The 22,813-nt window shown below is 37.7% G+C and overlaps 1 protein-coding gene across 3 annotated transcripts in view; it reads left to right on the top strand.

The window, feature by feature from the left end:
• The window catches only part of LOC127452151 (protein kinase C alpha type-like), a 264,644-nt gene that overhangs the window by 189,585 nt on the left and 52,246 nt on the right, over positions 1–22,813 (top strand). For 2 of the 3 annotated variants that reach the window (XM_051717413.1, XM_051717415.1), the window contains 6 exons: positions 1,511–1,667; positions 1,749–1,883; positions 5,236–5,329; positions 10,878–10,907; positions 18,652–18,792; positions 19,240–19,413. In XM_051717413.1, the coding sequence (XP_051573373.1) occupies positions 1,511–1,667; positions 1,749–1,883; positions 5,236–5,329; positions 10,878–10,907; positions 18,652–18,792; positions 19,240–19,413 (731 nt within the window). The remainder of the gene's footprint in view (positions 1–1,510; positions 1,668–1,748; positions 1,884–5,235; positions 5,330–10,877; positions 10,908–18,651; positions 18,793–19,239; positions 19,414–22,813) is intronic. The other variant, XM_051717414.1, reaches the window with a different exon arrangement.

The raw sequence follows: 22,813 nt of genomic DNA, 5'->3' as shown, positions 1-22,813 counted from the left end.
TGCTGTAAGGTCATTCCAAACAGAATTTCCAATAAAATTTACTCTAAAAGTGAGTTCCAAATGACCGTTGTTTTTGAGGCCCACACTCCAAAGCTCTCTCGGTGGATTGTAGAGTCTTCGAAGGGAAAAGGGCTTAGGGAGGATCACTTCTGAATGGAACGCACCCTTAGTGAATCAAGAAAAAGTGACAGACTGGTGGGAATGGTGACTGGGAACTCTGGGGGAAATGAAATGCATTGTTTCTTCTTTTAGATCATTTGAAATCTCAAGAGATTTAACTTCAAACTCTGTTTTATCCGTGTTAAAACATTTCACAGGTGTTTTATGCCCTGGAATAAAGGAGTCATTGTGGCCTTAAAGGTTCACTCAGTTATTCTTTTCCTAATTTAAAAAGTTTTACTTCTAAAGAAATGAATAGTAATTTTGAAACATATGTATAATATCAGGGCCCCTCATGTGAGATGAAGAGTTCAGGATGACTTGTAGTGCAATGACCAAAAGATGACTGTAGAGCTCCACTTATTGATGCCCTGGTTCTGTGTGTGTGTGTGTGTGTGTGTGTGTGTGTGTGTGTGTGTGTGTGTGTGTGGACAGGTTTAAATGGTTTATGAGGACATTTTTTTTAGGTTACAAACTGGTAATTACAAGTGTATTATGCTATAAATGTGGTTTATGAGGACATTTCTAGTGTCCCCATAATTCAAATCACTTAAAAAACATACTAAACGATGTTTATTTGAAAATGTAAAAATGCAGAAAGTTTTTTTGTGAGGGTTAGGTTTAGAGGTAGGGTTAGGGGATAGAATCTATAGTTCGTACAGTATAAAAATCATTATGTCTATGGAGAGTCCTCATAATGATAGCCGCAACAACATGTGTGTGTTTGTGTGTGTGTTTTCTGCAATGTGAGTGTGTTATTGTCTCACCCCTTCATTTCTGAGTGTGTGTGTTTAGCATTGTAATGGATTTTTTTTTTTTTTTTTTTTGGACAATTGTAAAAAAAAGCTCTATGTTATAATCTCACCAGTTCATTTTTGTGTGTGTGTAAGTGTGTTTGTGTGTAAGTGGGTGTGTATGTTTTGCACTGAAGATGTTTTAGAGTCTTACCCTGTAATTTCTGTCTGGTTTTTTTTTTTCTGTTCCGTATTGTGGCTGATTTATTGATTATATTTGTTAGATAAAAAAAAAAAAATTGCTTGGTTGTTTGGTCTTTCCCATTCATTTTCAATGGTCAGTCAGTTTTAACCATGTGAGTGTATTGATAATTGATTATTGAATCAAGCCCTATTTATTTATTTATTTATTTTATTTTTTGTATGTTCAGATGGCAAATGGAGGAAAAGTCATCAAGTCTTGTACTGCTCAGATAAAGGAAACAATTTTTATTGAGGAATATTTATTTCGGTCAAAAATTACTGAATACCATAGGAGGGTTAAAGTAAATTATTATTATTTATTTCAGGGTTTAAAGAGAAATTCAGTTAGTATGTTTCTTTCTTTCTTGACTTAGTGGGTGAGGCCAGAAATCTGATTCCCATGGACCCCAACGGACTGTCAGATCCGTATGTGAAACTCAAGCTCATCCCAGACCCCAAAAACGAGACCAAACAAAAGACTAGGACCATCCGTTCCTCACTCAATCCCACCTGGAATGAGTCTTTTATCTTGTGAGTCTCTCAGCAGTAAACAAACATGCTTTTTAAGGTGTTGTAGATTTGCCCACATTTATGTGTGTTGCATGTTTACAGTAAGTTAAAGGCGTCGGATAAGGAGCGGCGTCTGTCGGTGGAGGTGTGGGACTGGGACAGAACCACTCGTAATGATTTCATGGGCTCCATGTCATTTGGTGTGTCTGAACTGATCAAAGCTCCTGTATGTGGCTGGTGAGTCAAATAAACCTAATTTCATACACAAACACACACACGGCAGAGAATACAGCATTTCAACCTCATAAACACTGCACCGATGACATGTGTACACCCAAACGTCAAAAGGAAATTAGAGTAGCTACAGTGAAACTACACAAACAATAAGATTCTTAAGGATCACTTTTTGTTTCTTCGTTTCGGTACACGGTCATTTGACTGACTGACAAGTGACTTATTTGCGAGCACATGTGTGTGTGATCTAAGAGCGCTCACAGAGTTGCGGTGATGTGGATTTGCGCGCATTACATGTCCTCATTTAATAAAGAGGTGTGAGTGAGGCCAGCTGGGGGTGCTCACCCTGTGGTCTGTGTGGGTCCTAATGCCCCAGTATAGTGACGGGGACACTATACTGTAAAAAGGTACCATCCTTCGGATGAGATGTTAAACCGAGGTCCTGACTCTCTGTGGTCACCAAAAATCCCCATTGGCCCTTATCAATCATGGCCTCTTAATAATCCCCATATAGGATAGGGAGAACAAGTGTTAAAATTAAGTGTTATTTCATACATTTATGAGCAAGATCAGAATAAAGGGTTGTTTTTTTTTTTGTTTTTTTGTTTTTTATGTTTAATGTTCTGTTATATTAATATTTAAAAAGAGAACCTGTTATGCTGGAGTTTTGGGGGTTACCATTATGGTGAAGAAAGGCACTTGCGCTTAGATTGAGGATGGACTTTCACTTTCAAGTGATACTTGATTTGAGTGTTGCTTAGCTATGTAAGCAATTGCTATTAAAATTCGCTATTAACCCTGTGAAGGCCAAATTTTAAAATAAATGAGCAAAACATTTTTTTACCTTTCAGATGTTGTTGTAGGAGGCCTCTGATGCAGAAAAAAAGTTTTTAAAACGTTTTTACGTTTTAGTAATTTTTTAATGACACGTTGTAATATTACAACAGTGGTCAGGGAGGGCAGCAGAAATCAATTTTTTACAAAACTGAACTTAGACTTAGTCCCAAATTTCAGGTATGGTAGTCCCAAAGACAGTTCTTGTCCTCCGAAAAACAAAGACGAACATTGCACTTGCGGCATAGAGTATTGGTGTAGTCAGTTTTGCAGAGTCTGCAGTGTCCTCTTGTTGTCTTCACTGGTAAATGTGCAACCATGTCCCTGCGCACGTCCACCGGGGGGTGTGCAGATGGCCTCTTAGCTGGGGTCCCGTTTGGTTCACTCACTTTCTCGATTTCTTTTTTATTGGTGTTAACAGATCTTCCAGTCTTTTGAGAGCTGTACTCATTTGTGTTTTGTGTCAGAGCCTGAAGCATGTCTTCTGACACGAACCTCTGGAAGTACTCCAGTGGTGTGTGAATGGAAACATCACCATTCGTGACATCTGGACCAGAAAAATCAGTATTGGGACTGATAAAATCCTTTTAACAGTGCAACAAATTGACTGTCCTTACTGTTGCTCACCTTGCATATACTAAAGCTTACTAAAATAAATTAAGTTGAACCAACATAAGAACATAAGAAAATTAATTAAATAAACCTTATTAAATTGAGTTTGACAAACCTAATGAAGTTGAGTTAAAACTACTAAAGTATTTGACCTAATCCAACTTAATTACTGTATGTTGGCTCAATGAAACTCAATAAAATACATTAAATTACATGTTAAATTAAATTAAGAAAGGGTATTGACTTCATTTTTTTAGTGCAATTTAAGTATTTTTATTTAACATTTAATTATTTTTTGTTTTGTTTTACAATTCTGAGAGTTTACTTGAATACTTGTTACAGCTTTTATAAACTTCAAGCACTTTTTTCTTAATTTGTATCTTTGTTCTATTGTTTTTATTTGTTCTGTTGCTTGTTATTTGTTTCTTTGTTCTTATTTTATTACTGACTGTTTACTTGTCTTGAATAATTACATGAGAACTTGAAACAATGTTTACTCAAATAAGTTAGTATTTTGCTGTGGTAGCAAAATTGGTATTGAGAATCATCAATCGTGCGATCCTGCATCCTTCTGCGTGGACATTGTGTTTTGGTTTCGCTATACGCAACTTATTAAAATTATTTTACGCTGACTGATCTCAGTTCAGAAGATTCTGTACTTTCATTAAAGGGTTAAACTTTCGACTTTCGAGTCATGTGACCAAGCAACATGGTGCCGATTACAGTGGAGTTTGTTTTTGGGAGAAACACCAACAAAACTACATCTGGTAAGAAACCTTATTAAGTTTTTATTGAAACCTGAGTCTCTAGTTTCACCTGATATGCCATATTTTAAATTTAAGCAGCATACACTGGTCTCAGAATAGTTCAAAATGCACTTTATTTTCATCCTAACTCCATATAAAGCCTCCGAAAGTAAAAGTTTTCAGCTTTTGGATGAACCCATTTATTCTCAATGTGAAATGCATAGTAAATATATAGGAATGCATTAACTACTGTTAATGAATAGAATCGTATTGCACAGAGATAACAAAATAAAATATTACAAAATGTATATTAAAATGAAGCGAAATGATTCACAGATGTGTTAGAGTTAAAAGTTATTCATAATAACTAACATGTTTTTTCTATTTTTGAGGAAATGTGGTGCCAGTATCCACATATGTGGACATCATGTTTATCAGCGTGCTGACGTCCGAAAAATGAATGGATTTTAAAAGCGGCATATCAAACGAAACTAGAGACTCTCCTCTTTACAACCAAACAGGTTTCAATGAAAAAACATATTTCTTACTAGAGGCACTTTTGTTGGCACTGCGTCCGTAGGAGTGCTTCAAGGAAATCGACGGCATGCCGTTGTGTCACGTGACTCTGTGCGGCAGAAGTTAACCCTTTAAATGACGGTCTAGAGTCCTGTGAACAGTATTCAGTTGGTTTTTATTCATTTAAATTATGCGTTGCCTATAGCGAAGCCAAAATACAATGTCCATGCATGTGGACGCTTGGTTGCACAAGGTTAAAGTCGACATGAAACAGCATTCGCAATCCATTTTGCTTCCAGATATATTTCCATGTAAAAACAGGATATTCAAAATAAATAAATAAATAAATAAATACTGGGTGGGACTTTTCCATTGGATTCTAATGGATTAATCCACTGAGAATGAATAGTATGATGAAAAGTTTGTGTTCCATACCAGAATAGAGCCAAACCTGAATGTTTGCAATGAATTAGAGAGAACTTCTCCCCTTAGCTTTAACTTTTTTTTTTTTTAATAACATGTATCATTTACAATGAGACCAGGAACATGTGTTTAGCAAATAGTCAGTAAATAGTCAATTTGTTTATTTCATTTTGACTTTAAATGTAGTGCTGCGTGTGAAATTGTCTCATTTATGTCGGTGTCAGGTATAAGATGTTGAACCAGGAGGAGGGTGAGTACTATAACGTCCCCATCCCAGAGGAGAACGACATTAACCTGGAGCTGCGGCAGAAATTTGAGGTGAGTGTGTGAGTTTATCACTGCAGCGCATCAAAATGCACTCATTCATGAGTCATTATCATGCCAGAGGAGCGCTGAAGTGTCCAGTGTGACTGCACATACTGAAGTCAAGAAGTCAAGTTTAATGTGTAATGAGTGCACTACAAGTGGCAGTTAATGGATTAGTTCTTCCAAAAATGAAAAATCTGTCATTATTTACTCACCCTCAAAACCTGTATGCTGCTATTTGTTCAGCGGAACATGAATAGAGAAATTCTGAAGGATCTTTATGTAGCCTTTTTTTCTTCACAAAAAAAAAAAAAGTGTCATAAATGTCATGCATAGAACTTGTGTGTTATATTCCGAGACTTCTGAAGACATATGATAGCTTTGTTTGAGCAACAGACTAAAATTTAAGTCACGTTTTTGTCCAGAATTCAAAGATATTAAGGGGAATTATGGGAAGATTTTCAGTGAATAATGACTTAAATTTGTTGCTCTCTATATGTTGCACACACAAAGCCATTTTATGACTTCCGAAGACTTGGAATATTACATATGAGTATATGGATTACTTTTATGATACTGTTATTGTGCTTTTAGTCCTTTTTGGAGCTTGACAGCAGCTGTCACTATAAAATTTTGTTGTATGGAAATGTCTTATTTTGTGTTTCACAGCACAAATAACAGCATATGGCTTTGGAACAACTAGATGGTGAGTAAATAGTAACAAAATTTTCATTTTGGGTGAACTGTGAGTTAAATATAACAGCTGGAGTGTGAAGAGCAGCACAGCAGGGCTGAATCACAGTTTGTCTGCTAAAATAAACACGTGAACACATGAACACGGTTTAGACAAGATCGTGACTCTTAAAGCCCAAAACCGCTGTCGGGTTCACCATGGCAACCGTTGTCATAGTGAGATCGTGTGGATGGTGTGTTGGTGGGGTGCTGAGGGATGCCAGGGACACGACGGGCGCTGGAATGCCAGCCTCTCTCTTGTGTACTGGTTATGTAATGAGGCTTTATGATCCAGTGACTGTTTCTTTTAGCGTTTGCTTTCTTTACTTCTGCCTGTGTTTTCATCCTTAAACAGTGTTTTTGTGTTTTTATCCCTCTCTCTGGATATCTGGGGTAATAGCCCCACTGTGAGTACACACTTCTGTTACCATGGAAATCAGGCCTCACATATGAACTCACGATTTGTTCTGATAGACGTGCAGTTTTCTGCAACAGTCAACAAAACAGCTTTCTAAAGGGGTTTGCAGAAAAACTATATATTTGGAAGAGTACTTAATGAGTTAGTAAACAGAAAGAGAGAGACACGTGTCCATCTTTGAACAACTCTTGCTGATTCATTATGAGAAAACATATCTCTATTTCACATAACTGTTGTGTTTTGGTGAAGGGCATGCACCCTATAAAGAGTCATTGTTAAGGAGAAACGCACGTTGCTGAGTGCATGACTTGCATGTGACAATGAACAAGGAGGAAATGTAGACATTAGTTTGAATTCGATAAACAGAAAACAAGTGCTTTGAAATTTGCAGACAAATCAGAAGTGTTCTGTTTTGATCATTTATTAATTTATTATTTTGAACTGTACATATTATTGTAATCAGTAAAAACATCAAACTGATCAAATAACCATGTGTCATATGTGGTTGGAAAGCGCTCAAAGGGTAGAATACAACCAGCCCATTTTTTACCCTCAGACAAAAATATTCCTAAGTAATAAAGTATATGTCTATCACATACTGTACATGTTACACGTAAACAGGTGTTGCTTATTTGCCGCGATTTTGCTTATCACAAAAAATAAACAGAAAATTAAATGTCACATACCATTACTTAGAGCAGTGGTTCTCAACCAGGGGGCCAGGACCCACTAGGGGGCTTCAGATAACTTCCAGGGGGGCCTCAAGTTGACTTAAAATTAATTTAAAATAAGAAATATTAAAATAATTCTACTTAATTAAAATGCAAAAAAAATATACTTTAAGATGTATGCCTACAAATAATAAACAGACTCTTTCTGAAACATCTAGAATCAAAAATTATCCATGATTAATTATTTTGATCAGACATATCTAGTTTCAAGCGAGGGGGCCTTCAAATATTGTCTTGGACAGTGCGGGGCCTTGGAGTCAAAAAGGTTGAGAACCACTGACTTAGAGAACGTGATTATCTTTAAAACGAGCCCTCACACAACATAATGGGATGCACAGATCATTAGAAAATCCACACAAAGCACAATATGCACACAGCACATAATGTGCTATCTGGCTAAAAAAAACAAAACGTTAGCTTTCCTGGATCAATGATTAACCAGTCATATTAGGATTCAGATTGCTGCAACCAGAGGTGGAAGTCATCCAAATACAGGCAGAGAGGATCGTTCATTGTAATTACATATGGCCACCAGGAGATGGTGCCAAGTACATATAACACAGACTCAGTGATTACTCAAATGACACAGTATGGAACTGAATGAGATCTCGTTACTCATGCCTGCTTGCTTTAGAGAGAGTATACCTTTAGTCATGGTTGTGTAATTAGTTCTTATGTACAATTATTATGTTTTATTTGTTTGGGGCCGTTTTTTGACACTAGGATAAATTATATTTGTAATGCTATAACTTTTGATTGCTTTGTCATATCAACACAAAAATGTACTCAGTTACAGGTGACATGATTGGGAACAAATCGGAGCTACCTTATTTACACCCTGATATATACAGCATAATGTCAAATCAGAAAAATAAGAAGAAAAAAAAAACACTTTTTTGTGTGATTTTTCAGCAGTCTCAGAATTTGTCATAATCTATATCACTAAAAAACTGAAACTTTTTCTTTACAATAATACCAAACACTTGACCCTCCTTGTTTTTGTTTTTTGTTTTTTTTTGTTTTTTTTTTAGTTATAAGCCTTTAATTTTGGGTATGCCACTGAAACAGAAAATCTTTAACCTGTTCAACTCTTAGGTTTTTTGGGGGGGGAATCCCGCCTGAAACTGACATACCCAAATCTGAAGGCTCCTCTTACCCACATAAATGTAAAATTTTGGTCTCATTTTAAAGGAAACTTAATTATTGTATAATTAATAATTATCAATAATCAATAATTGTTATTGTATAACACATACTACTGTAATAAACCCCAAAAATATGCGCAAGTAATCATACTTGATTTTTATCTGTATATTTGTTGCGGAAGTGGGAATTTAAACATTCAAATGCTGCGCGATGTAAAATAAATAAAAAAATGATGGTTTTGTGTGAAAAGTAGAGGGTCTAAGCTTTGTAATGATACCACATATGACTGTTAATGTTCCATCAGGACATATAAATATTGAAGGATGAACGTGATTATATAATTTTCAACCTGGGGGCGGGTTTAAGAGTTGTACTGGTTAAAAACACCTATAGAGCTTAAAGGGTTAAGTAAAATCTATTTAAATTCATGACATAATATTGATTAAAGTAACTATGTAAATTTAACTTAAAAGTGTTAGTAAATACAGAAACTTTTATTTACAAATATGATATATGCCAAAACTGCGCCAACCTGCATCTCTGAATAGCATTCTGAGATGCTATTCTTCTCACCACAATTGTACAGAGTGGTTATCTGAGTTACCGTAGACTTTGTCAGTACGAACCAGTCTGGCCGTTCTCTGTTGACTTCTTTCATCAACAAGGCGTTACTGCCGCTCACTGGATGTTTTTTGTTTTTGGCACCATTCTGAGTAAATTCTAGAGACTGTTGTGTGTGAAAATCCCAGGAGATCAGCAGTTACACAAATACTAAAACCAGCCCATCTGGCACCAACAATCATCCATGTGATTATCTAATCAGCTAATCGTGTGGCAGCAGTGCAGTGCATAAAGTCATGCAGATAAGGGTCAGGAGCTTCAGTTAATGTTCACATCAACCATCAGAATGTGGAAAAAAATGATCTCAGTGATTTGGGCCGTGGCATGATTGTTGGTGCCAGATGGGCTAGTTTGAGTATTCCTGAAACTGCTGATTTTGTCACGTCTTGATTTTTCACATTTGCACGCAGACAGTACAAACAATGAAACAATGCAAGCTAATTAATTATTCAATTCCAGTGCATGCTGGGAAAACCCGCTTCGAAAAGTTAAGTAAAATTTCTTATTATATTCATCAGTGAAATTTACTCAAATTAGCAAATAAATATGACATGGTTTTCTACTTTAGGATTGATACATGATGACACATTGTAAATATAACTATCAATCATAATTAATATTTACCTATAAGCAAAAGCATTTATTTTTACATATTTGAATGTAGAATTTACTTAATATGTTCATGTTCTCTCTTAAACTTATTTAATGTAGAAAGTATTTAATCTTGTCTGCTATATTTGCTTCACAACAAAATCATTTATTTTCAGTGAAGTTTCAGAATAGAATTTAAAAGTGATTTTTTATGGTTTAAGGTCAGTTTCGTGTTCAGACTGTATTCTGTATACACAGACAATAAATGAATGCCAACTAAAGCCTTCATCAGCCAAATAAAAAAGGACACTGAATCTACGTGCACTTCCAGTCAATTCAGAATGGATTTTAAAGACACTAAATCATTAATCTTACAGTTCAATCAATATCCTTCAGATTTAAACTACCCACCAACATCTACTCAGTTTACTCAATTAATACATGACTTGTATAACATAGATAACTCATATTGGCATTATATTCATGCTGTATAGCCAGAGGAGAACTGGTTCCTCCAGCTGAGCCTGGTTTCCCCCAAGGTTTTTTCTTTTCTCCATTAACTAACATCTTATGGATTTTTGGGTTCCTTGCCACAGTCGCCTTTGGATTGCTCACAGGGGGCATAAAGACAAATAGTTTTTATAGCATTATTTTCAATCACGTTATTCATTTAAACAGCACAATGAGGACTCTATTACAGACAGTACAGCATCATTTTCTATAACGCTGCTTTGAAACGATGTGTACTGGGAAAAGCGCTATACAAATAAAAATGACATGTATGTTCATAATTGCCTGTTTTCAAATACCACCAGCATAAGCAGAAATCCAACTATTACACAAATATGGACAGTCTACCTTCTAGGATTTGTCGCCTTTTACTATTTGTGTTACTAGTTTGTGAAGCCTTGTGTCTATGCTGCCCTACAAAGACAAAACACAGTAACTACACCAACACTGAACTAGAGAAAAATGTCTTCGAATTTAATTGGTTGTATTGTTGATTTTGTATTTACTGCAATTTTCACACTGTTTTCTCTGAATCTGAGTATAGTTGAATCAAACCTGTCTATCACTGTACAGATCATCGGATTTCACTAATAAATCAATTTTGACAAAATGTGTAGTAACAGTGTTTTGCCTCTGCAGGGCAGTATGGCTGTGTGTTAGTTTTATCACTGGCTGATCCTCGACTCTCTTTGTTTTGTTATGTATATTTCTTGCACTTCTGCATCTAACCACAGCAAACTGAAGAGTCTTCCCTGTCTTTTCCTATATCCACTTTACCTGACTGACATTGCAGTTTCTCTTCCTCTTATAGGCCTGTCAGCTCAATTTCCACCTCCTGAAGGTAGACGCCTGTATCTGTCTTCTGTTCACCATAGAATATTATTCACTCTCTCTGATTATTTGTGTGGCTCAGGTCATTACAAAGAAATCAGATTTACTAACAAAGATGCAATCAAACTTCTTTCAGGTTTCTGTTTACTTCACATACACTTTGCCACTTTTTTTACACATGCGCACAGACACACACACACATACGCACAGATACACACACACACACACACACAGACACATTTTTTATTGCTATTATACAAACCCGTGAGCACTGCAGTTGTTAGTAAATAAGCAGAGCACAGAAGCTAAAGGAACAGTAATGATCTTTTGGCTGTTTGTGGTCTGTGTTAACCTTTTATAGATGATTATAGAAGGTTGACTCTGAGCATGCCTTCATGTGCATCCTGAATGAATGACAAATTAATGTATTAACACACTGTTAATGTTCTGGAGTGCACCAGTGTTTGGGTTTGCATGAAGCTCACTTACATGAAAGCTCCAGTAGGGGGCAGCACATGATCACAGATCTGAGTATTTTTACAGTTTCTCTAAGATTGTCATGCTAATGAATTTTCCATTTTGCATCCTTAAACTTGTTTGTGTGAAAATGATTTCATAATTCTAAATCACTTTTTAATTGTCAATAGTTCTGTATTCAGCAAAAAAAAATATCCTACATATATTGTCAAGGGAACTGAAAGTACACTAAACACCAATCAGCCACAACATTAAAACCAGCTGCCTAATATTGTGTAGGTCCCCCTCGTGCCGCCAAAACAGCACCAACCCGCATCTCAGAATAGCATTCTGAGATTATATTCTTCTCACCACAATTGTACAGAGCGGTTATCTGGGTTATCGTAGACTTTGTCAGTTTGAACCAGTCTGGCCATTCTCTGTTGACCGCTCTCATCAACAAGGTATTTCCATCCACAGAACTGCCCCTCACTGGATGTTTTTTTTTTTGTTTGTTTTGTTTCTGGCACAAGCAATCATGCCAAATCACTGAGATTAAAATGTTTTCCCCATTCTGATGGTTGATGTTAACATTAACTGAAGCTCCTGACCCGTATTTGAATGATATTATGCACTGCACTGCTGCCACACAATTGGCTGAGTAGATAATCAAATGGATGATTGTTGGTGCCAGATGGGCTGGTTTGAGTATTTCTGTAACTGCTGATCTCCTGGGATTTTCACGCACAAAAACAAAAAACATCCAGTGAGGGGCAGTTTTGTGGATGGAAATGCCTTGTTGATGAGAGAGGTCAACAGAGAATGGCCAGACTGGTTCGAAATGACAAAGTCTACGGTAACTCAGATAACCGCTCTGTACAATTGTGGTGAGAAGAATATCATCTCAGAATGCTATTCTGAGATGCAGGTTGGCACTGCTTTGGGGAACCTACACAATATTAGACAGGTGGTTTTAATGTTGTGGCTGATCGGTGTATATCCAGACAATGACCCATCATCCACCACTGTTCTTGACTGTTTGTAGATGTTTAAGGCAGTATGCTGTAATTCCACCAAATGTGGCATTAGATAGGTTCAGATCATTTGGAATTGGCCATATAATCCTTTATAGAGTGCAGTATTTGGTTCACTGGGTTTATTCAGCAGTCTTTTCTTCTTCAGCATAATGTTAACACACCTGAATTCTCCAGTGCACCAAACGGACTAAAGTTCTCCAGCTACAGAAGTGGACACAGTTCATGCTGAGGACAAAACAATTGTTATATTGGTTTGACAAAGCCAATATACTGTGATTGTACAAACTTGGTTTCAGGGGTAGGGTTATGATTTACAAAGCCTCAAGCAAATGTACAACTGGTGGCCCCTGGGGCGGGGCAATATGTCTCAAAATATATCTTGATATTTTTCAGGCTGTTGACGACTTTTTTTATTCTTCCTAACAGCCTAAAAGTCTAGTTTTTCATTAATAAAACTGAGGAAGAATGGTATTTATTTTATAATATAATAAATATGGGGCCTGGGTAGCTCAGTGGTAAAAGATGCTGGCTACCACCACTGGAGTTCATGCTGAGTGACTCCAGCCAGGTCTCCTAAGCAACCAAATTGGCCCGGTTGCTAGGGAGGGTAGAGTCACATGGGGTAAACTCCTTGTGGTCACTATAATGTGGTTCGTTCTCGGTGGAGCGCATGGTGAGTTGAGTGTGGTTGCCGCGGTGGATGGCGTGAAGCCTCCACACGTGCTACGTCTCCGTGGCAACACACTCAACATGCCAAGTGATAAGATGCACGGGTTGATGGTCCTAGATGGGAGGCAACTGGGATTCGTCCTCCGCCACCCAGACTGAGGCGAATCACTACGCGACCACGAGGACTTAAAAGCACATTGGGAATTGGGCATTCCAAACTGGGAGAAAAAGGGGAAAAATAAATGTAACTCGTATGCACCAGTACAACAATACAGTAATAAAAAGGCAATGTTTACCTACAAATATTTTTACAAAACATTTTTGTGAATGAACAGTGTGTGCAAAAACTACAACTTCACTCATATTTTGGAACCCTGATGAATATGATTTATTATTGTAGAGTTAATTTGATTATTATTATTACTATATGATGCTGAATTACTATTATTATTTTATTTCGTCGTATTTACTTCACCTTAACTTGGAGCTTTTATTTTGATGGACCAATGATGCAGTGCACTGCAGTGTCAGTATGTATTTTACAGGGTGTCTCAATCAGCTCCCCTGCTCCCTATCTGTGAATCAGTATATTGTGAACTCTAATTCAGGCACTGGCAAGGGTGTTCATCCACTAAACATTGGGACACTTTTTCCTCAATCACCTGCGACATGATAACAAGCTTGCGCATTCAAGCGCAGCTGTTTTTAATCAGCACGATCACTGTAATGATACTATTGTTAATTTTTATTGAAGATATTCAAACATACACTGTTATTATGAAGTATAAATTACATTAAATAAAGAAATAAAAATATAAAGGAGTGTATTTTAAACCTACTTTAAACTCTAATATTTAAAAGATTGTTTCACTTTCATTGTATTTATGGATGAAAGACATCTCTTTTAGAGAGAAAATATGCTTTGACATCATGATCACAAATCTAAAAAAAATCCCATAAACCTATTCAGATGGGATTATTTTTATAAGGGGACATGGGGTAATGTAATAATTACCAGAGCTTCTCAGTAATTTTAATCTCGTGCAAATCGGTCATGTCAGTAATTTTCCCTGACTTTTTACGGACTGCATGTTCACACACCGGTAAAAATTACATTGTGTTTTACCTACTACAAAATGGCCTGTAAAGTTAATCCAGTGTGAATTGACATGTTAATAAAAGCCCATAAATCTGCACTTTCCAGTATTTGAGCCCTTTAAATATCGCTGTTTCTAAAGTTTTCCTTTGGGAAAACTGGATGTCAGTCAAGAGAAGATGCCAGAAAATGTAAGATGTGCTTCACAACTTCAGATAACACTTGCTGTTGTGTTTGGACTGATGCATGTTTTTCTCAAGCTTTTTATGCTGTCAAGTGTTTATTTACCCATGTAAAAGAGAAACGAGCTGCATTTAATTATGATTTGAGCAGACTGAGTGCGGGAAATTGACATAAGTATTCAGACCCTTTGCCATGACACTTGAAATTTAGCTCAGGTGCATTCCATTTCTCTGGATCATCTTTGAGATGTTTCTACACTTTGGTGGCAAATTCAATTGAATGGACATGATTTGGAAAGGCACACACCTATCTATATAAGATCTCACAGCTGAAAATGCATATCAGAGCAAAAACCAAGCCATGAGGTCAAAGGAACTTCCTGTAGAGCTCAGAGACAGGATTGTGTTGAGGCACAGATCTGGGAAGGCTACAAAACATTTCTGCTGCATTGAAGGTTCCCAACAGCACAGTGGCCTCCATAATTCTTAAATGGAAGAAGTTTGGAACAACTAGGACTCTTCCTAGAGCTGGCAGCCCGGCCAAACTGAGCAATCGGGGGAGAAGGGCGTTGTAAGAGAAGTGACCAAGAGCTTGATGGTCACTCTGGTTGAGCTCCAGAGATCATGTGTGGAGATGGGAGAAACTTGCAGAAGGACAACCATCACTGCAACATTCCACAGATCTGGGCTTTATGGCAGAGTGGCCAGACGGAAGCCTCTTCTCAGTGCAAGACACATAAAAAAGCACCTAAAGGACTCTCAGACTGTGAGAAACTAGATTTTCTGGTCTGATGAAATGAAGATTGAACTGTTTGGCCTCAGTTCCAATCGTCATGTCTGGAGGAAACCAGGCACCGCTCATCACCTGCGCAATACCATCCCAGCGGTGAAGCATGGTGGTGGAAGCATCATGCTGTGGGGGTATTTTTCAGTGGCAGGGACTGGGGGACTGGTCAGGGTTGAAGGTAAGCTGAATGCAGCAAAATACAGAGATATCCTTAATGAAAACCTTGTCAAGAGCAATCAGGACTTCAGACTGGGCCGAAGGTTCACCTTCCAACAGGACAATGACCCTAAGCACACAGCCAAAACAACACAAGAGTGGCTTAGGGACAACTCTGTGAATGTGCTTGAGTGGCCCAGCCAGATCCCGGACTTGAACCCAATCGAACATCCATGCACTCTGGTTTTTTTTTTTTCTGTTTTTTTTTTTCTTTTTTTTCTTTATTGTATGTTATTATTGTTGTGAGCTCACTGGGAAAAATTCCAGACAACTATGTTGTTTGGCAATAAATTAAAGTATTATCTCTGGAGAGACCTGTAAATGGCTGTCCACCGACGGTCCCCATCCAACCTGACAGAGCTTGAGAGGATCTGCAGAGAAGAATGGCAGGAAACCCCCAAATCCAGCTGTGCAAAGCTTTGTCACATCATACCCAAAAAGATTTGAGGCTGTAATCGCTGCCAAAGGTGCTTCAACTAAGTACTGAGTTAAGGGTCTTAATACTGTCAGTGTGATATTTCAGTTTTTTTTTTATTTTTAATATATTTGCAAAGTTATCAAAAAATTTTTTTTTTTTTTTTTAAAGCATTTTAGCATAAGGCTGCAACATAACAAAATGTGAAAAAAATGAAGGGGTCTGAATACATTCTGAATGCACTGTATATATATATATATATATAGAGAGAGAGAGAGAGAGAGAGAGAGAGAGACATTGGGAATAGTGTGACCTAGCCTATCACATCTCTGACCACAACAATGAGCTACAATTAGCACTCTCAGACAGAATGTGGAAAAACTGCTATAAAAGTAGAAAGAAAAAGAGTGCATTAGTGCTCTAGATGCTATAACTATAACAACTAAACTACAAAATAGAGTAGACTGTTTCAGTAGAGAGTGCCGTACAAAGCGTGATTGTGTTAAAGATGTTGGAGGTGTAATTGCAGGTTTTAGGAAGGGTGATAACCCCTCATTATCACTGTCGAGTGTTGAGACATGAAGACTCTCACAAAACTGAACACCAAACAGCTAGACACAGACGCTATATACAAAACAACATCATGCACCAAACCAATGGGTCCATACTGTTACAGAAATAGTTCTGCCAAATTTCAAACAGCTCATACAATGACAGTTTGTAGCAACCACGACTGCTCCAAAAAGGACAAAAAGCACCATAAAAGTACACTGAAAAAAATTGTGTTGTATATGAAGCATTTTCACTATTTAAGTAAATTGAACTTATGGTCATTTTATGTCAGCATAACTAGAAAACCTTTGTTACAGTAGATATCCATATGTATCAGTTGTATCAACTTTACAAATGTTATCAACTTTTCTTACTTAAAATGGTATGTCACACGAATAAGATTTAAGAAATAATAGCACATTGTTTCAAATAATCGTTAATAGCCTATTATTGTTTCTACCTAATTTAATTGGCTCAAAAGAAAATAATGACTGAGGTCAGTCATTAAACAATTGATTCCCCAAAGAAGTGCAGATAAAGCTGCCTTTCAGCTACGCACAATCACATGTGCAAGACAAAATTACATGTATTAAACAGGATCCAACTTCACAAAGGGAACGCTAATCAACCTAATGGTGACTGTACACGAAACAACTAATTACAGTAAAACAACATCAGTAATACTAAAAAGAGCTCAAATCTCCATGAATTCTTAATAACAACTAATTAAATACCCCAATACTCTTGACCAAACAAACATGCTTTATTCCCCACAACCTCAGTTCTGTACTTGATCGTTTAAGTTAGTAGTACTTAAAATCTTAATTTTAAGGATTTTTAAGCCAAAGAAGGAACTCGTAAATATTCTATTACTTTATGTATCACTCTATATAATCACCATATAATTAATATTTTGTGTTGGACACATTAAAGGAATTTTCCAGATTCAATACAAGTTAAGCTCAATCAACAGCATTTGTGGCATAATGTTAATTACCACAACATTTTTTGACTTGACTCTCATTTTCTTAAAAAAAAAAATTTGGTTAACAGTGAGTCACTTACAATAGAATTCAATGGGGCCAATCAGAAAACATTAAAATCCTCACTGTTTTAAAATTATAGCCACAAGACAAACGATATGCTTATTAACATGATTTTAGTGTGATAAAATCACTTACTAACCTTTTCTGTGGAAAGTTATATTCAGTTTTACAACTCCGTTACCATGACGATGTAATGTCAACAAACCCTAAAACAACTGTAAAAATGACAATTTAAACAACTTTACAGCTCAAATAATACATGGGTTTAACAGAAGTGTTTTTATAAAATTATAAGCTTAAAATTTCTGTTTAAACCCTCTAAAAATTGGCCCCATTCACTTCCATTGTAAGTGACTCACTGTAACTTCGATTTTTGCCTTTTTAAGAAAAGGGTCAACACTAGGAGTGTAACGATCCATTGATCTGGATTGATACATCGATCCAATGACCAACGATCCAATGTTATCGATACAACACGTAAATAGGAGGTATTAATTAAGAATTAAAATGAATAAGAAATACATTTTTGTGGTAATCAACATTATGCCATTATATTATGATTGCTTCCTTGTTTCCATGGGACCCGAACCCATGTCACGGAGTAAATGCGATTGTTTCCTAGATTCCTCAGGACCAGAACCCATGACTATCAGCAGTGCTGGGTAGTAAGGGATTGCATGTAATCTGGATTACGTAATCTGATTCCAAATATCAAATACTTGTAATTAGATAAAATACAATTTTGAAATACTTGTAATCAGATTACGGTTACTTTTTAAATGGATTTTTAAATGGACAGGCAACGACATTAAATCGTTCATAGTTTCTTCTTTTTTTTTTTTATATTTAAATGTTTTATTCTTAATGAGCCTACTGCTGATATACTGTCATTGGTAAGTCTATGGGTGTTTTTGGAAGTGAGGATTGTGGAATTGCACACACAGACCTGATATTAGACACCAGTGGTGTAGCCAGAAATTAGGCTCTGGATGTGCCAAATGAAAACAGGGTGTGCAGGAACTGAAGCACTATAAAGTGATGTACATGTACCATTGACAACGATTGCATTATTTGTTTTTATGTCTCATTTATTCTTCATTTGTCTCTCCAGCAGCTGTTTGTGAACATCCTTCAAGCCCAGCACACATCATTTTAACACAGGCCGAACCATGTTGCTGCACAATTTTAAGAAGTGCCATATTGTGGAGAACACATTTTAGAGCCAGAGATTTATGTTTGTGAGTTTGCAGAAGCTTTTGTGTATATTGCTGACTGATCGCTCTCAATCACTCCTGTAGAAAGCTCGGCTTGGCCCAGGGAAGAAGGTCATCACACCCTCTGATCACCGGCGCTTCAGTTTTCCATCTGGAAACATGGACAGAGTCCGACTCAATGACTTCCATTTTCTGACTCTTCTAGGCAAAGGCAGTTTTGGGAAGGTCAGTCACACATTTCAATATACTTCAAAGATGAGGCAAAGTTCACAAAGTTTTGACAAATCCAACAACTACTCCTTCATTGTAGTGCTTATAGTGTAGCAGTCTGGTACCTTGTTAACAACCCATCGAAAGAAAAAAGATTTCAAATTCAGTTTCTCCAAACAGTGAGATTAAATTGATATTAAATGTTCTTCTGAGAAGAACTTTTTCTTTGATAAAGACTGATAAAGACACTTATTTAATTACATAAATCTACCCGATCAGATTGGAGCTTGTGACTTTGGGAAAACCTATAGCTAAGATTAGGCACCCCCCAATCACCACTGTCTCATCGGATAAGCATCTGCCAAATGAATAATAACTTAACTTTGCCCATTAGTGACACCATCTGTTTTCATGTGTTTCCTCTCAGGTTATTCCCCAGTGTTTTTTTCTTCTGTCATACAGGTGATGTTGGCGGAGATGAAGTCCACTGAGGAACTATATGCTATTAAAATCCTGAAGAAGGATGTTGTGATCCAGGATGATGATGTTGAGTGCACAATGGTGGAGAAGAGAGTGCTGGCCCAGAGAGAAAAGCCACCGTTTCTCACCCAACTGCATTCATGCTTCCAGACTGTGGTGAGAAAGAAGAGGACTGTGGCAGAATAATATCTTTTTATATCTTCTGTCTGTTTTTCCTTTGGGGCTCTTGTGTTGCCCGTTTATGTTTGATGTTACAATACCAGTAAACAGAAATATTTTTGCTGGTCATCTTCAAATAATGAGTATCTAGAGTGAGTGTTTGGTGGTTGTCATAAGTCATATTAGGGAAGCTCCTCCAGGAGTCACAGCAGGACACTCTCAGTATGGGCACCCTTCTGATGAATAATGCAACAGATCCCAGCATGCCCTTACTAAATGTTCATAAGCTTGCAGACAGTAAACCAGCCATCATGTTCACTCGCATTTAACTCTCCAATCACAATGACTCCACCAGCACTAGTTATGATGCATCTTCAATGCAACTTGTGTCTTACTAAGGTGAACCACAGCCCTGCTGAAAAGACCTGGGGTGATGCTGGTGTTTTCGCCAGGCCTCTTAACCTCTTCAGCCCTGCATACCTCGGCAAACCCACCAACAGGTTAACGTTTAAAATTTAAAAGCCCCTGGTACCTAAAGAGTCATATGTTGTGCCATTTGAAAGCTTAGAATCTGAATAGTCGCAAATAAGCGCCATCCTATGGTGGTGATGTAGGAATACATATATGAATATAAAAGATTTTAAAAATCTTAGCTCAGCTCTCATTCAGGAATTATTTTGTTCTCTGTAAGACAACAAAGACAAATGTCTCACGTCTGCTCTGATCACTGCTTCTGTAAGCCTCAAGTAGCCACAAACTCTATATATGCTATTATCTTAGGCTGTTTTCTTCAAAATAATCCAATGTTATATCGCTGATGTCCAGAAGAAAACGCATAATATATCATAGGCACAATGTGTTCTCAACTACCGATGAGGAAATTTTAAACATCGCAAAGCTGAGGGTCTCAGCTTTATAACGAAACCTAGATTAAGCTTCTAGTCACTTTAGTCACTTTTGTTTGTGAGGCTAATCAGAAAAAAACAACTTCAATTTGCTAGGGAGCTTAAAGATTGGACTGTGGAGTAATGGAAAAAGGTCATGTGGTCTGAAGCCTCTGGAGGCAGTGTTATGATCTGGGGTTGCTTCAATTGGTCAGGTCTAGGCTCAACAACATTATGCAGCAATAAAATGAAGTCAGCTGACTACCTGAATGTACTGAATGACCAGGTTATCCCATCAATGGATTTTTTTCTTCCCTGACTGCACGGGCATATTCCAGGATGACAATGCTAAAATTTATTAGGCTCAAATTGTGAAAGAGTGGTTCAGGGAGCATGAGGAATCATTTTCACACATGAATTGGCCACCACAGATTCCTTAACTTAACCCGATTGAAATACACTGGGATGTGCTGGAGAAGGATTTACAGAGTGGTTCGACTCTCCCATCGTCAATACAAGATCTCGGCCAAAAATTAATTTAACTCTGGATGGAAATAAATGTTGTGACATTGCATAAGGTTGTCGAAACAATGCCATGACGAATGTGCACCATAATCCAAGCAAAAGGCGGTCCAACTAAAAATTAGAGAATGTGATTTTTTTTTTTGGCCAAGCAGTGTATTTAGCTAAACAGCTGCGAAGGTGCGTGGAATCACAAAATAGACATGGCGAGTGATCAGCTGCATTAGAGCGCCACCTGCATTTCAGATCTGTAGATTGTGATGGAAGGTGATAGAGGAAAATTTCTTTTTCCTAGTACTTGCTGCCATCTAGTGGAAGGAACTAACACTTTTACCAGGGACATAGAGCAAACAGAGCCTGAATCACAGGTTTTCAAATACAAGATTAAAATATACACAGATAAGTCAAAACATTATGACAGGTGAAGTGAATAACGTTGATCATCTCCTAACAAGGCCACATGTCAAGGTCTGGGTAGATTAAATGGTAAGCGAACAATCAGTTCTCTTAGACAACATGTTGAATGCAGGAGAAATGGGCTAGACTAAAGACCTGAGCGACTTTGACAAGGGCCAAATTGATTTGGCTAGACAACTGGGTCAGAGCATCTCTGAAATGCCAAGGCTTGTGGGGTGCTCCTGGTCAGCAGTGGTGAGTACCTGCCGACAGTGGTCAGAGGAGAAACAAACCACAAACCGGTGACAGGATGTTGGCCGCCCAAAGCTCATCGATGTGCCAGGGCAAAGAATGCTATCCCGTCTGGTCCAAACCGACATAAGGTCTACTGTGGCACAAGTCACAGAAAATTTTAATGATGGTTACAGGAGGAATGTGTCACAACACACAGTGCATCGCACCTTGCTGTGTATGGGGCTGCGTAGCCACAGACCTGTCAGAATGCCCATGATGGCCCCTGTCCACCATCGAAAGCCCCTACAATGGTCATGTGAACATCGGAACTGGACTTTGGAGCAGTGGAAGAAGGTCGCCTGGTCCGATGAGTCCCTGGGGAAGCAAGTTTACCTGGGGAAGTGATGGCACCAGGATGCACTGTGGGAAGACGGCAAGCCGGTGGAGGGAGTGTGATGCTCTGGGCAATGTTCTGCTGGAAAAACCCAGGGTCCGGCCATTCATGTGGACATCAATTTGAGATGTGCCACCTACCTAAACATCGTTGCAGACCAGATACACCCCTTCATGGCAATGGCATTCCCTGATGGCAGTGGCCTTTTTCAGCAGGATAATGCACCCTGCCACACTGCACACATTGTTCAGGAATGGTTTGAGGAACATAATGAAGAGTTCAAGGTGTTGCCCTGGCCTTAAAATTCCCCAGATCTCAGTCCAATTGAGCATCTGTGGGATGGGCTGGACCAATAAGTCCAATCCACGGCGACTCCACCTTACAACTTACAGGACTTGAAAGATCTGCTGCTAATATCTTGGTGCAAGATACCACAGAACACCTTCAGGGATCTTGTAGAGTCCATGCCTCGGTGGGTCGGTGCTATTTTGGTGCCATGCGTAGGACCAACAGCATATTAAGCAGGTGGTCATAATGTCTTGGCTCATCAGTGTTCAGTATATATATATATATATATATACAGTGCATTCAGAAAGTATTCAGACCCCTTAATTTTTTTCACATTTTATGTTGCAGCCTTATGCTAAATTGCTTTAAAAAAAATCTCATCAATATACACTCCATACCCCATAATGACAACGCTAAAAACAGATGTTTGATAACTTTGATAACAAAAAAAAAAGGAAATATCACATTGACATAAGTATTCAGACCCTTTGCTATGACACTTGAAATTTAGTTCAGGTGCATTCCATTTCTCTGGATCATCTTTGAGATGTTTCTACACTTTGATTGGAGTCCACCTGTGGCAAATTCAATTTACTGGACATGATTTGGAAAGGCACATACCTGCCTATATAATGTCTCAGAGCTGAAAATTCATTTCAGAGCAAAAAACCAAGCCATG

Source organism: Myxocyprinus asiaticus, chromosome 14, assembly GCF_019703515.2.
Source record: "Myxocyprinus asiaticus isolate MX2 ecotype Aquarium Trade chromosome 14, UBuf_Myxa_2, whole genome shotgun sequence".
NCBI classification, from domain to species: Eukaryota; Metazoa; Chordata; class Actinopteri; order Cypriniformes; family Catostomidae; genus Myxocyprinus; species Myxocyprinus asiaticus.
This window is presented reverse-complemented; position numbering and strand designations above follow the sequence as displayed.